Source organism: Equus asinus, chromosome 20, assembly GCF_041296235.1.
Source record: "Equus asinus isolate D_3611 breed Donkey chromosome 20, EquAss-T2T_v2, whole genome shotgun sequence".
NCBI classification, from domain to species: Eukaryota; Metazoa; Chordata; class Mammalia; order Perissodactyla; family Equidae; genus Equus; species Equus asinus.
Window position 1 is genome coordinate 100,165,801 of NC_091809.1, and position 13,222 is coordinate 100,179,022.

The 13,222-nt window shown below is 35.1% G+C and overlaps 1 protein-coding gene across 3 annotated transcripts in view; it reads right to left on the reverse strand.

Moving 5' to 3' along the window:
• Positions 1-1,559: 1,559 nt before the first annotated feature.
• The window catches only part of PIK3C2A (phosphatidylinositol-4-phosphate 3-kinase catalytic subunit type 2 alpha), a 91,397-nt gene continuing 79,734 nt past the window's right edge, over positions 1,560-13,222 (reverse strand). For all 3 annotated transcript variants that reach the window (XM_014847863.3, XM_044752083.2, XM_070491236.1), the window contains exons 25-33: positions 13,026-13,182; positions 11,955-12,064; positions 9,858-10,065; positions 8,539-8,663; positions 7,136-7,253; positions 6,974-7,046; positions 6,530-6,639; positions 6,317-6,442; positions 1,560-4,679 (exon numbers count right to left, since the gene is read on the reverse strand). In XM_014847863.3, the coding sequence (XP_014703349.1) occupies positions 4,497-4,679; positions 6,317-6,442; positions 6,530-6,639; positions 6,974-7,046; positions 7,136-7,253; positions 8,539-8,663; positions 9,858-10,065; positions 11,955-12,064; positions 13,026-13,182 (1,210 nt within the window). In that variant the 3' untranslated portion in view covers positions 1,560-4,496. The remainder of the gene's footprint in view (positions 4,680-6,316; positions 6,443-6,529; positions 6,640-6,973; positions 7,047-7,135; positions 7,254-8,538; positions 8,664-9,857; positions 10,066-11,954; positions 12,065-13,025; positions 13,183-13,222) is intronic.

Below are 13,222 nucleotides of genomic sequence, written 5' to 3' on the forward strand. Positions count from 1 at the left end.
CCGCTGAAGCAGAATGTGCCAAACTTTAACCACTAGGCCAGCAGGGCTGGGCCAACACTTGTTTTTTATTCTAGCCATCCTAATGGGTATGGATTGGTATCTCATTGTAGTTTTGATTTGTATTTCACTAATGACTAATGATGATGAGCATCTTTTCATATGATGGCCATTTGGGAGAAATGGCTATTCAAAGTCCTTTGGCCATTTTTAAATTGGGTTTGCTTTCTGTTGTTGAGTTTTAAAAGTTCTTTATACAATATTTTGGATACCAGGCCCTTATCAGAACTATAACTTGCAAATAGTCTCTTTCATTCTGTGAGTTGTCTTTTTACTTTATTAATAGTGTCCTTTGATGCATGAAAGTTTTTAATTTTGATGAAGCCTAATTTGTTTTTCTTTTGTTGCTTGTGCTGTTTGTGTCATACTTAAGAAACTTGTCTAATCCAAGATTACAAAGATGTGCGCCTATGTTTTCTTCTAAGAGTTTTATAATTTTAGCTATGTTTAGGTCTTTGATCTATTTTGAATTAATTTTTGTATGTTCTAAGAGTCTTACTTCATTCTTTTGCATGTGGTTATCTAATTGTCCCAGGACAATTTATTGAAAAAACTATTTCCCCATTGATCTTGGCAGTCTTGTGTCTTTCCTGGATCATGATTCAAAGAAACAAAAGTAACCAAATAGTTGTCTTGAAATGAAAACTACAACAACCAAAATTAAAAATTCCATGGATGGGTTAAACAGTTAAAGAGAGAAACAGTGAAGTGGAAAAGAAGTCATAATAAATTATTCAGAACTGAAGAAAGTTACTGGTCCATAGATCTAAGGATCCTAAGAGAAAAAAATAAAAAGATCTCTACACCTAGGCACATCCTAGTTAATACAGATCAAACAAGATTAGCTCTAAGGTCATAAGTGTTGAAGGTACACAATGGATTCATTCATGGAGTTCATTATACGGTTACCTAATTTTGTGTACGTCTAAAATTTGATAAAGCGTTTCAAAAGAGTAATTAAGGGTGAAATAAAGTCATTTTTTTCCTGATAGAAACTGAGTTTATCACCTCAAGAAACTGGCTCTAATTGTTTAAGTGATTGTTCTTTCATCGTCTCTGGGACCTTTTACATGTTATCTCTAGGGTCAGAGAACCACAGCCTCACACTGGTTACCGCTCCCGGAGGGAGGTATGGTATTAGAAGAATCTCCATTTCTCTGTTCTGTAGCGATGTCTGTAACATGATGTTACAATACTATTTACTATTTAAGTAAACTACCACAGACCAGAGACCACACTCATAGAAGCATCTCACTTCTATGAAATGGTGATCAGGCTCTAGCAAGTGGCAATCCAAACCTTTAAATAACCACACTTAGAAATCAGACACACTATCTGGACATTTTTAGGGGCAGCTGACAGGCCAGTTCTGAAATTCAGGATTACTGGAACCTAGTAAACTCCTGGGTGAGAGACAAAGAACAGCAGCAGTGAGTCCATAGCAAAGTTTGGAACCAAAAATCTTAATATGTTGACGAGGAAAGAAATGATAGCAGAGTTCCTTTATTCCAGAAATATTTTAATATAATCATAGTACAGTTATGAAGTCACAATCAATCCACTGAATATATTCAAAGTATTAATAAAAATATTATACATCTTTACTTGCTACCTTAATATAATTAAAGTATTTGGTTCTTATCGATGAGACTAATTGCCATATTCATTCCTATTTGCACTGCTAGTCAAAAAGCATGTCAGTAAATCTATGAATTATGGTAGTGGGGCTTCAGTCTTTTTTGATCTGAAATCAAAGTATCAAAATTGAATGTTTTCTTGTTTAAATGCCACAATACTTGAATCCTAGAAAGAACAGTCAACCAATTTAAGGCAAGATATTGGAACTTTTATACAACTTTAATGTGAAAAGATAAAAGAATACTTTATCAAAGATCATACATGCCTTAACATTTAGATACCTAGAGATTCTTATAAAGGCAGTAATAAAAATGTCAGTGCAAGTTCTACGTTGGGTTCCTCAGTAGAGAAAATAACAGGTTCTTGGAGTAAACCATTATTTTCAAATCCAAAAACACTGCAAGAGGAAAGAATTCTTCTGGTGCAGGACTTCCACGTAGCATAATTATTTTTACTCAATAAAGATAGGTATAAAACATTGTGATTATACATAAAAATTAGTGTCTTGGCCAGTTTCAACTTTTGTTTCAGATTTACTTTAATGCAAGCTTTAACAAAAGGTTTAAAAAAACAGTTGATTTAAAATCTACTGATAGTAGTAGTGCAAAGAGGCGCCTCTGTCCCTTTTTTTGGTAAGGGCTGAAGATTAACATTTCACAAAGAAATAAGTTATATTAAAATATATGTAAAATGTGTGTGTGTGTGTTTTTCATGACCAAAGAAGGCACAACATGAATTAAATTAAGAGAAAATATTACCACATGTCCTGAATTCTGGTTAACTATACAGTATTAATCATAATATACACTTTTAGATAAGAATCCAGATATCCTGTAATTGAAAAGTGACAGCACATTTTCTAGCTCTATTATTTGTGCTAAAAGACACTGCTGTAACAGACTGCAATAGGCAGTATACATTGAGTCCAATTAACAATGACCTTTTACCAAGACAGTACTTTTTTTTTTTTTTTTACAGTGGCTAAGTGACAACTCATGGAATGGAATTAGATCTCAAAAGCTTAAGTGAAAATATCTAGTACTTCTTCATATTTGCAAAGCTACTTACCACACTTTAAGGACATGTTAACTGTATGTGGAAAAAGCAAATAAACGGTGGTGCTTTGATCTGCATTTTAATTAACTTATTAAATAGACAACACATTTTAACATTAAAAAAAGAAAAAGACATTCATATATCATACGGACTTTCCTACAAATGGACCATTAGTGTTAGGCACCAAAAACTTCAAGTTTTTTTTTTAACCTGTCCCACTGATACATCCCTAACTCTTCTACTTCTGCTCTGCAAGTATCAGCATGTACATTAAACATTTGCACAGTTCATAAAAATTCTGTTCTGGGCAACTGAATTGGAGATTGTCCTTCCTTTCTTGGTATTCTTCATTGCATATTTTGTCAGTTATCTCATAGCAACTAGATTGCTACAATCTCTATTACCATTTAAAAAGTGTCTGAATTTCTATTCTAGCCATGAGAATTAATATATATATATATTTATCCAAACTAAACATAAAATTATGTGTGAAGTTGAATGAACAATAAAAATGAAGCTTAATGGTTACTGTAGAATAATTTCAGTCATGTCCCTTATGATTCTGAATTCCATTATATTAAGGACAGTAATTCATGTGAATGTACAATGTTTACAAATGTAAGTAGACAGCTTATAAGACAAACTATGCCATAAAAGTCTACATTAAAATTCAGTCTGGACACTAGAATTCTTGTCCTGGGCCTCTTGTGAAGCGTCTGCCCTACTCATGGAGTTCTTCTACCAAACAGGAATGGGCACATGGTGAACAATTTTCACCTGTTTAATGAGGGAGTGAAGTATAGATATATGGAGGTGAAATTACCAAACTTCAACTCACATTCTTGGGAATAAATGTAGGATTATAATGGAATGACGGAATTTAGTGTATGCTGTATTGATGAATTTCATTCAGTTACTGGGCAACGAAAACAAATCAAATGGCTGACTGTTTAAATAACTAAGTCACGTATCAGAAGTGGAGAAAATGATCTTTCTGTGAGAAGAGCATTAGTATACATAATTTCTTGTCTTTAATAAGTTGAAAGTGAGTGAAAACTACTTTCTAGTTATTTATCAAGTCAGGAAAAAAGTCAGAATGAAGTGCCAGGGAAGCATATGAAGTTAAGGCACCATTATTTACAACTTCAGTGATTGGCACTTATTCTGAAAAAGGCTTTGAAGACATGAATTTTTAAAAGCAATATTGTTTTCCTCTACTTCTATAAACTACTTAGTAGTTCTTAACATAACTATTATTTGTGCTTTGCTTTTCGGCCCTGTGAATAGCAGCTCATTTTATGGGATCATCCTGAACCTTTCCTTTCCTTTGGTGTTTGTGAACATACACAGTGGTAAAGGCTGTAAAAGGTGCAAAACAGGCAAACAAACACACTGTGTCTGTGTGAGAAACAATGCACAACAGCTGGCTGAGCTGACACAGTACTATCAGACCAAACGGAATTACTCAAGAAAGGATTAAATCCTTCACCAGCTCAAGCTCTTTTTCAGGACTTACTGTATATTAAGTGTAGGGTTTATAGTATTCTATATGACTTTAAAACGGCAATGACTTCAACAAATTCATAAAAGTTATATGACTGTTGGTCCAAAAAATGTGTTGAAATGCAGCAAGTACATTTACTTTATAATTTCTGTCCAAGTATAAAAATACTATACAAAGTTCACAAGTGTGTGTGTGTACCAGTCTAACTGCTCCTGCTTCCAAAGCTCAGAAATTCACTAGCTTACAAATAGGTTGCTGCAGTCAGCTGATACCACTTAACTGTCTCTTTGCTCAAGTTGAAATCTTTCAAAGGCAGGGTTATTCCACCCAAGAAAAAGTTCTCCCGCAGAGATTCTGCACTGAGTACACTTAGTTGAAGTTCTCTCTGTCTTAGGGTTTCTTTGCTATATCCACTGTACACAAGCTACAGCAAAGGCAAAAAAGAAACAGTAAGTTACAAATTATTTATTTGTCTGGTTTCTTGGATTATTTTAAATAAAAACATAAGTGAGATTATTAGCATGACTACAATTAATGACATTGAGATCATGACACATCTGGTAGGATTTGTTTCATACTTCAGATGCACATTCTATATTTTAGGAGTCTTGGATTGTATTATCCTTCCTCTGAGTGTCTGACATAGGAATGCACAAAGTAGAAAATTACTATTGCCTAAAAACTAAAAGCATGTTTTTTCTGACACAGAAGTAGGGGTAAGGGAAGAGAAATTACATGGTAGTATGTCTTAAGATGATCTAAAGCTGGGAAAAAGAGAATGGAAGGAAGCAAGTAGGGATAGCATGATTATAATTATTTTACAAAAAATGAGAAATTAAAATTTCCTTTTGTTGTCTTTTTCCTGTTGGATTTTATATACCATGAAATGATAATTTCTGATTATCCATAATTCAGTGCAAACTCATAAACTATAAATGCAGTGTACAGCAAATACGGAGTGTTGAAAACTATTCTTGCAAACATTTACCACATTAAACACTTAGAATTTTTTTTCAAGAAAGCCTCACCATAACTTCTGAGAAACATCTCCGTAACCTAGCCCTTCCCACTGTTTGACTATAAAAACTAAAAAACTGACCACACTTCATTTTCTTGAAAGTACAACACTAACTAGAAAAAAGCCAATACCACTTCTTGAGAATAATACCAACTGGTCTTCACCAAACATTTTATATGCTTGTAAAGGGCTGAAAGGACATTCTATGATTTTCATAAGTTTATAAGCTTGATGAAAATTCAGAATTATTTGCTTCCAAATCTCTACCCAGACATTTTTGTGTGGATGTAATGTTCATGTACACAAATAACGTGGTGTTTATCCTAAAGAAGTAGTTGACTAAGGATTAGTGGGTTTTAATAAATTACTAAGTTTATAAGTTGACCATGAGTAGCTCAGCAGGGTCACAGTTCTGCTCCCCACTGTTCGGCTGATGCTTTGCTTACTGCTTTCAGTTGGGGGCAATCTATTTTAAGAGGGTTGCTGACAGATAAAACAAATTAGGAGGATGATTTTGAAACTACATTCTATCAAACAAAGGTAAAGGTACTGAAGATGCTTTAAAAGAATAAACAGGAGGGGCACCTAACTTCAATTATCTGAAGGGCTGCCACGTAGCAGGAAAAGAGGAGTTCTGTGTGGTTCCAAGAAGGACAACTGAGACCAACAGGTGCAAACTACAGGGGGGGAAGATTTCAGCTCAGTAAAAAAAACAAGAGTTGGAGCTGCCCAAAACCAACTAGATGGCCTGGAACGATTTCAGCACAGATTGGACATCCACTTTTGAAAACGTTATAGAGAGGGTTCAAGCACTGGAAAAGGAGTTGAATAATGGCCCCTGAGATCTTTTTAAAAGGTCTAAAGGTCTATGACTAAGGGTTCAATTCTGCACCATTTTATTAAATACCATTGGACTACTATTGTTTTGCTTAACTAGTACAATACATAGTTCAGCAACTGATATCTAAAAATTTTAAAGTGTTTAAATTTTAAAATCTCAAAACAACAAAACTAGGAAACCTTTAGAAATTACTTTAACTTACCATTTCATTGAATGTCGGATTCCTAGTTTTTCGTGAAATTTTGGTTTTACGTTTGGATGTTTTGTGGGTATCTGGAAGTAGGTATGTTTTGACATATGGATTTGGGTCAGCCCCATCTTCAGTAACCTACAAAAAAAAGCATTTCCTTAACAGTAGTGCTTCCTACTAAGGCACAGGTTCCCTCTACACTCATCATTATTTGCAATCACTCACAAGATCTTTGATGTGCATCACCATGATGAAGAGAGTACCATTTCGGTAAGACACAGATAATTTCACTGCTCCTCCTATTTGGCCTGGAGTAGGACTGAAGGGACCTGCATCTGAAAATAGAAATATGCTCATCTTTATTTTTTCTTGCTTGCAGTGGTTCAAGCTGCAATAAAAAATTTTACTTTAATTCCAGGACCATCACATGGGGGAAAAAAGGTAAAGAACCTGGTAGTCACTGACAGATATTTGTTTAGTAATCACACTCCATCAGGAAAATTAAGTGTATCCAGAAATAGACTGGCTTAGAAAGAATGCCCTCCTCTCATTCTCACTAGACTACAGCCAATAACCCTGCTGTCACTCTGCCACATCCACTGAGAAGTTACAGACTTGCAGGTCATAGGGAAGCCATGAATTATCAATAAAGAGAAAAAAGAATCTCACCTGCAGACCTAGCTATTCCTTCAGCTTTCTCATCACGAAGTAAAGGGTGGAAAAAAGTACAAACCAGATCACACTAAGATAGAGGAAGAAAAAGATTTATTAATTTAAATATAGTGTAGCACAAAAAATAGCATGTTATTATTTTTCAGTTAGAACAGTCACCTCTGCTACATCTGTTGAAGCACTCATCAAACTCTGTAAATAACTGTTTAACTCAATTTTTCTTTTGGCTGCTACATCTTTTATGTGTGTTCTTCCTAGAACCATCCTATTAGGAAAGCTACAAAACAAAAACAAAAACAAATGGGATTTAAAATTATTTCATCTTGTATTTGTAGACTTGAGGACAATATTTACTTAAAAATACACTTTTTTATATATTTAAATACAAAATGGAGTCTTAATCTACTATAAAGTAATCTGTCATGATTTCTCTTCAGAGTACTAGAGATGAAATACTTCAAGTATCCATTATCCTTTTATGAACCTTGGTACAAAAGGTATTGTTTTGCTTATTACTTATTTTCTACTTATTTCTTCTTAAAATGAATCATTCACAAATATTTTATGCAGATCTTATCCTCCAAAATAATCATTACTCAACCAGCCATACCTATTGTAGATGCCAGTAAAATCAACAAATTACATAGGGCCCAAATCAAGATAATCTTTTTTTCTTTTTTAAAAGATTGGCACCTGAGCTAACATCTGTTGCCAATCTTTTTTTCTTTTTCCTTCTTCTTCTCTGCAAAGCCCCCTAATACATAGTTGTATATTCCAGTTGTAGGTCTTTCTGGTTGTGCTATGTGGGACACCGCCTCAGCATGGCCTGATGAGCAGTGCCGTGTCAGCACCCAGGATCCGACCAGTGAAACCCTGGGCCTCAGAAGTGGAGTGCGCAAACTTAACCACTCGGCCACGGGGCCGGCCCCAAGATAATCTTAATTCTGCTTATTTTGGTGGCAGTGGAAAAATGAGATTGCACATGGAAATAAAACTCTGATGCCCACTTTTCTGCCTCCTCACTTTTAAAATCTATTCTGAGAAGAATATGAGCAATTTGATACAGGAAAACTACTGGTCGTTAGCTACATTAAAACTGAGAGTTTCCAAAGGGTATCAGATACAAATCTAAGTACTAAGATTTTGATAAACAGTCTCAATGCCTCAGCTTATTATTTTTCAGAGAAGTTCGGTATGCCCATAACAGATTATTGCTTCAGTGATTAAAAATCTGACTTTTTAAAACCAAGATTCCAAACTATTATCCTGTGTTGCTTACTGTGGTAGAGACAACAAATTTAAAGCTTCGACTAAAATCAGAAGGCTGGAATATCCTATGTTTTAAGTTTAAGATCTTGATCATTTACTCATTGTTTATTCATTCAACAAAAACTTACAGTTTCTTGTCTATGTCTAGTACTATATTAGGTCCTTATGAGACAAAGGAAAATAAGTCACACATGGTTCATAGTATCTTACTGTTAACACAAAGCTTTGACCTACACTAGATACTCAATTGTTTCCTGTAAAAAAAGGATTAATGTACAAAGATGGGAACGTACCCTGGTAACTTCCAAAGTGGAAAAATAATACTGAGCTTATTGTGAAGTTCCTGAAACTCATCAAACGTCCGGAATACAAATGATGGTTCAAGCTGTCCTTCCCTCAAAATTCGGACTACGTAAATCTGAAAAGAAATCATACCCCAAACACATTAGATTTATAATACAACCTTTCCTGACAGGAAGAAGATTTAGAGCTTGACCATTATACACAGCCCAAGTGCTTTTCACTTGGTAATATATATGTCACCAATAGGAAACAGCAAATATAAAAGTCTTCATATATATAGCACATCTAACTACATTCTAAGAGTGATCTTAACCACTGCAAGATATATAAACAAGAAGTGGAAAGTGAAAGTCATTTTATTTCCAGGATTAAATATAATAAATGTATTTCCCAAATTTATAAACTTAGTGCATTTCGAATGAAAATAGTAAGTTCATTTAAGAGAGTAAATGAGAAAAAAGGCAAAATTTATGGCAGCAAGGGGATGAGGGAAAACATATCTTACTGGATATTTATCTATTATACAATCACAGTACTCTGAAGAGTAAAACCCTGGTGCAGAAAGAGTCAGACAGATCTACAGAAGACCAGAGATAAATTCAGGGATATATATGAATTTAGTATATTTAAAGGTGGCATTATAAATCACTGGGGGAAAGAATGGACTAATCAATAAAATGGTGTTAGGATAAGATACTCAATAAACATGCAAAACTTTCCTAATAATAAAACAGATGAAAATTAAAATAGTGCACTTTCTAAAATCTATCAATTTGTCCAAAATTTAAAGACTGACAGTACTGCAAAGTATTATCCAACAAAAATATTAGCACAGGGGTGAAAAATATATTGGGGGGAAAAAAGCACGCTGAAGACCTTGTTTTTTTTTTCAAAAATAAACTTTATTTGTGTGTGTGTTTTAAAATATTTCATCTCTGAAGAGTGGAATGAGAACTTAGACTTTTACTTTATATGCTTCCACATTGGTTGAATTTGTTACAGTGAGCAAGCTTTACCTTTGAAATTAAGAACAAATTGAAGGTTAGGAAAGACAAAAGCAAAATAGCACCACCCTTTTAGTCTTATCTGTGAAAGGAAGAATATCATTTGTCCCTCATGGTGTTAGAGCAAATTTACCAAGAAATAAATACCAAAAAACAATTAGGGATGCTCTCAGTACGATTACTTAGTTTTGGAACATCCATGGAAGAAAGAAGTTTGAAAAGAACAAATTCTTGGCACTTCAGCAGTCAGTGCAGGAAGAGGGACCGGACAACAATAACGCAGCCATGAGTCTCTACACACTTACGTAATGTTTATCTGGGTTGTATTTCTTATGATAAGTGAAAACAGAGACTTCCTTGATTCGACCATCTTGTCTAAAGGAGTATGTTTTGGGTGAAAACGAAAGGATGGGTTCATCATTGGAAGGAAGGCCAGAAAAACGCAACTGAGCAAGGTTGTGAATGAAGAAGTTAAACTTTGTGGCAATGCTTCCCAAACTTGATTCAATCAGCCTACAAAATAATCAGAAAATGTGTAAACAGTAAATGTTCATGAGAACACATGCTCAATTGTTTTAACATAATAAAAGATAAAAAACACTTTCATTCATATTAAACAGATTCTCACTTTGCCAAGGATTCCCTTTGTTCTATAGGCCAAAAACCCATTAAAATATATCTCACCCCCCCAAAAAATTTTAGCACAAAGTCTCCATTCCATCCCATCCCACTGTCTCCAAGAAATGATGCTTGGATTCCTTGAGCTCTGTGGGGTCGAACACTAATTAAAAAGCTACTAGGGATAGAAGATGATTGGTATAATGCCAAAAAGATGATTCATTATTTTATTCCTGTAATAAACGGGTAAGGTGACAATTAAACAGGTATAGAAGGAAGCATCCAAAGTAATCCAAATTTTAAAAAATCTCTTCTATCAAAGAGTAGAATAGTAAAATCTAGTACTAGATACCTTCTTCAGACAATCATAATTTCCCTCAGTTGGAAAAAGAAGTTTTGACAGGATGGGGAGTTTGGTTGTGATAAATTTGGAAGGCAGGCCTGGATAAAACATTTTAGGCAAGCAAAGGAAATAAGAAGTCTCAGAAACAGGATAAAGGAGTACAGAAAAAGGAAAGAGGTTAAACAAGAAAAGTCAGAGAACCTCCTGGAAAGAGTTTTGCCTTGCGCTGGACTGAATGTCTGTGCCCCCACAACTTCACGTGTGGAAGCCCCGACCCCATTAAGCCTTTATGGAGTTAGTAATAAAGGTTAAATAAGGCCATGAGGGTAGAGCCCTGATCCAACAGGATTAGTGTCCTTATAAGAAGAGACAAGAAATCTCAGGCTTTCTTGCTCTATCTCCCCCCTTCATGTGAGGAAACGGCAAGAAGGCAGTCATCTGTAAGCTAGAGCCCTCACTTTAGGAAGCGAGTCAGCTGGCACCTTGATCTTGGACTGCCTAGCCTCCAGAACTTTGAGAAAATTAACTTCTGTTGCTTAAGCCACCTCGTCTATGCATTCTGTTATGGCAGCCCAAGCTGATTAATAAATGCCTGCTCTATAGTTTTGCCCAGGGGAGCCAACAGATCTCTTTGAAAAACAAAACAAAAAAACCCATCAATACCTAAACTATCAGGCTTAGTTTGGAAGGCTATACAAAAGTCAGCTTCCTCCAATTCAATTCAGCCCAGACTCTTGAGACTAGAGAAGCCCAGTCCAGTGTTTTCTACCTCTTCTCCACTGAGAGGAAGAAGGCAAGAGAATAGGAAAGAAAAGAACATGAGCTCATGTGCCCCTCCCTGATGTGGCATTATAATGAAGTGGTACCACTAGCCAGTAACCAACCTGCTCACCAGGCCTTTAGAACATATTTGTTAGGAAGATCTGCTTTTAAAGCAATAATGACAAGTTAAATGCCAGTCACTGGTATATGTGTTCCAAGTACTATGTCACATAATAACACTTTATTAGGGCAATGTCCCAGAATTCACTGTTGTAAGCACTTATGGCATGCCTGAAAACTGTTATGGCAGAATCTTGAAAAATTGATTGGTACAGTTATCATTTTAGAAAAAAACCCTTGTATTTGGCACTGTAGAAAATAGGTTTCACAGAAATAGTTCATAAATAGGATCTTTATAATTGAAATCACATAATAAACCTTGAGATATTTTGAGAGAAATAAATGTATTTTTTAAAGTACTATTGCAAATCCTTTATATTTATTCATTAAATAAGCTTTTGACATAAAATAAACTTTTGATAAATCTACTATTTGTTAATCCTGTGAATCACAATTTTTTCCTGTCAGTGTTTTGATATATAGCATTTGTTTAAACTAAGGAAAACAAATCAAAACTAAACTGTATGTGCCTTCTCTAATATACCCAAATATGTCTTACCTAGTAAAGAAAATTGTAGCTTCTGCATCTGTAGTTTGGGGCTGAAGCGCATCTCTAACATATTTCAAATCTTGAATACTTGTAAGTTCTGGTAACCCTGAAGGAATCATCTATAGGAAAGGGAAAAAGAAGTTTGTGAGTTAAATTCTTTAAAACTCTATTCCCCACTCCTCCCTAAAAGGTGGCCAAGTAATCAGAACTAAGACAAACAAAAACAATCACAGGTTTGAAGAGTTTTGTTAGTGTTTTTAGGACCTAAGTGATTCTCTTATAAATGAGAAAAATTGAGGCCAAGGAAGTCAATTGTTGGAAGTCACAGAGCCAATTTATGGAATAAAAGCTGTGAAATCCAGACCTTTTGTCTAGTCATCTGTCCCTACATCAATTTCAGTCACCATAAAAAATCATAGTGGGTTTATTTGTTTGTTTTTACTTTTTACTTAATATACATCCAGAAAAGTACAGAAATCTTAAGTGTACAGCTTAATGAATGTTCACAATCTGAAAATATCCAGATGAAGACAAAATTATTTATCAGCATCCCAGATAACCTTCTGAGGATCCCTTTTAGTTACTGATACCCTTCATTCCCAGGGCAACCACTCTAGTGACTTATTTTTTTGTATTTTGCATAAATGGCAGCTGGCATATTTCACCTAACAGTAATTTTTAAATATGTTGGTAATAATATATCTGACATTTGTTTTCTTTTTTTTTCCTTTTTGAGGAAGATTAGCCCTGAGCTAACTGCTGCCAATCCTCCTCTTTTGCTGAGGAAGACTGGCCCTGAGCCAAAATCTGTGCCCATCTTCCTCCTCTTTATATGTGGGACGCCTACCACAGCATGTGTGCCAAGTGGTGCCATGTCCGCACCCGGGATCCGAACTGGTGAACCCCGGGCCACTGAAGCGGAATGTGTGCACTTAACTACTGCACCACTGGGCCGGCCCCTGACATTTGAAACTACGGTAAATTTTATTCCAAAAACTCACAAAATATCCCTGTTTTAGATATTGATACACTGTAGCATTAATATAAAATTAATTAAATGCTTGTAAAGAACAGAGTTACCAGTGAAAGAAGGTTAAGAAAGAGGTTTGTTTGCTTTCTTATCAAGTTGTAGGCCTGACAGCAAAGGTCCACAAACAACTGGAAACGAATGGTGGGCTTTTCGCCTCCATTAATGACATATGCCATATCAGAGGTCAGCACAAAAGGAGCCCGATCTCTATTTAAAAGAAAGCACATACAAAGTATTATTTATAGAA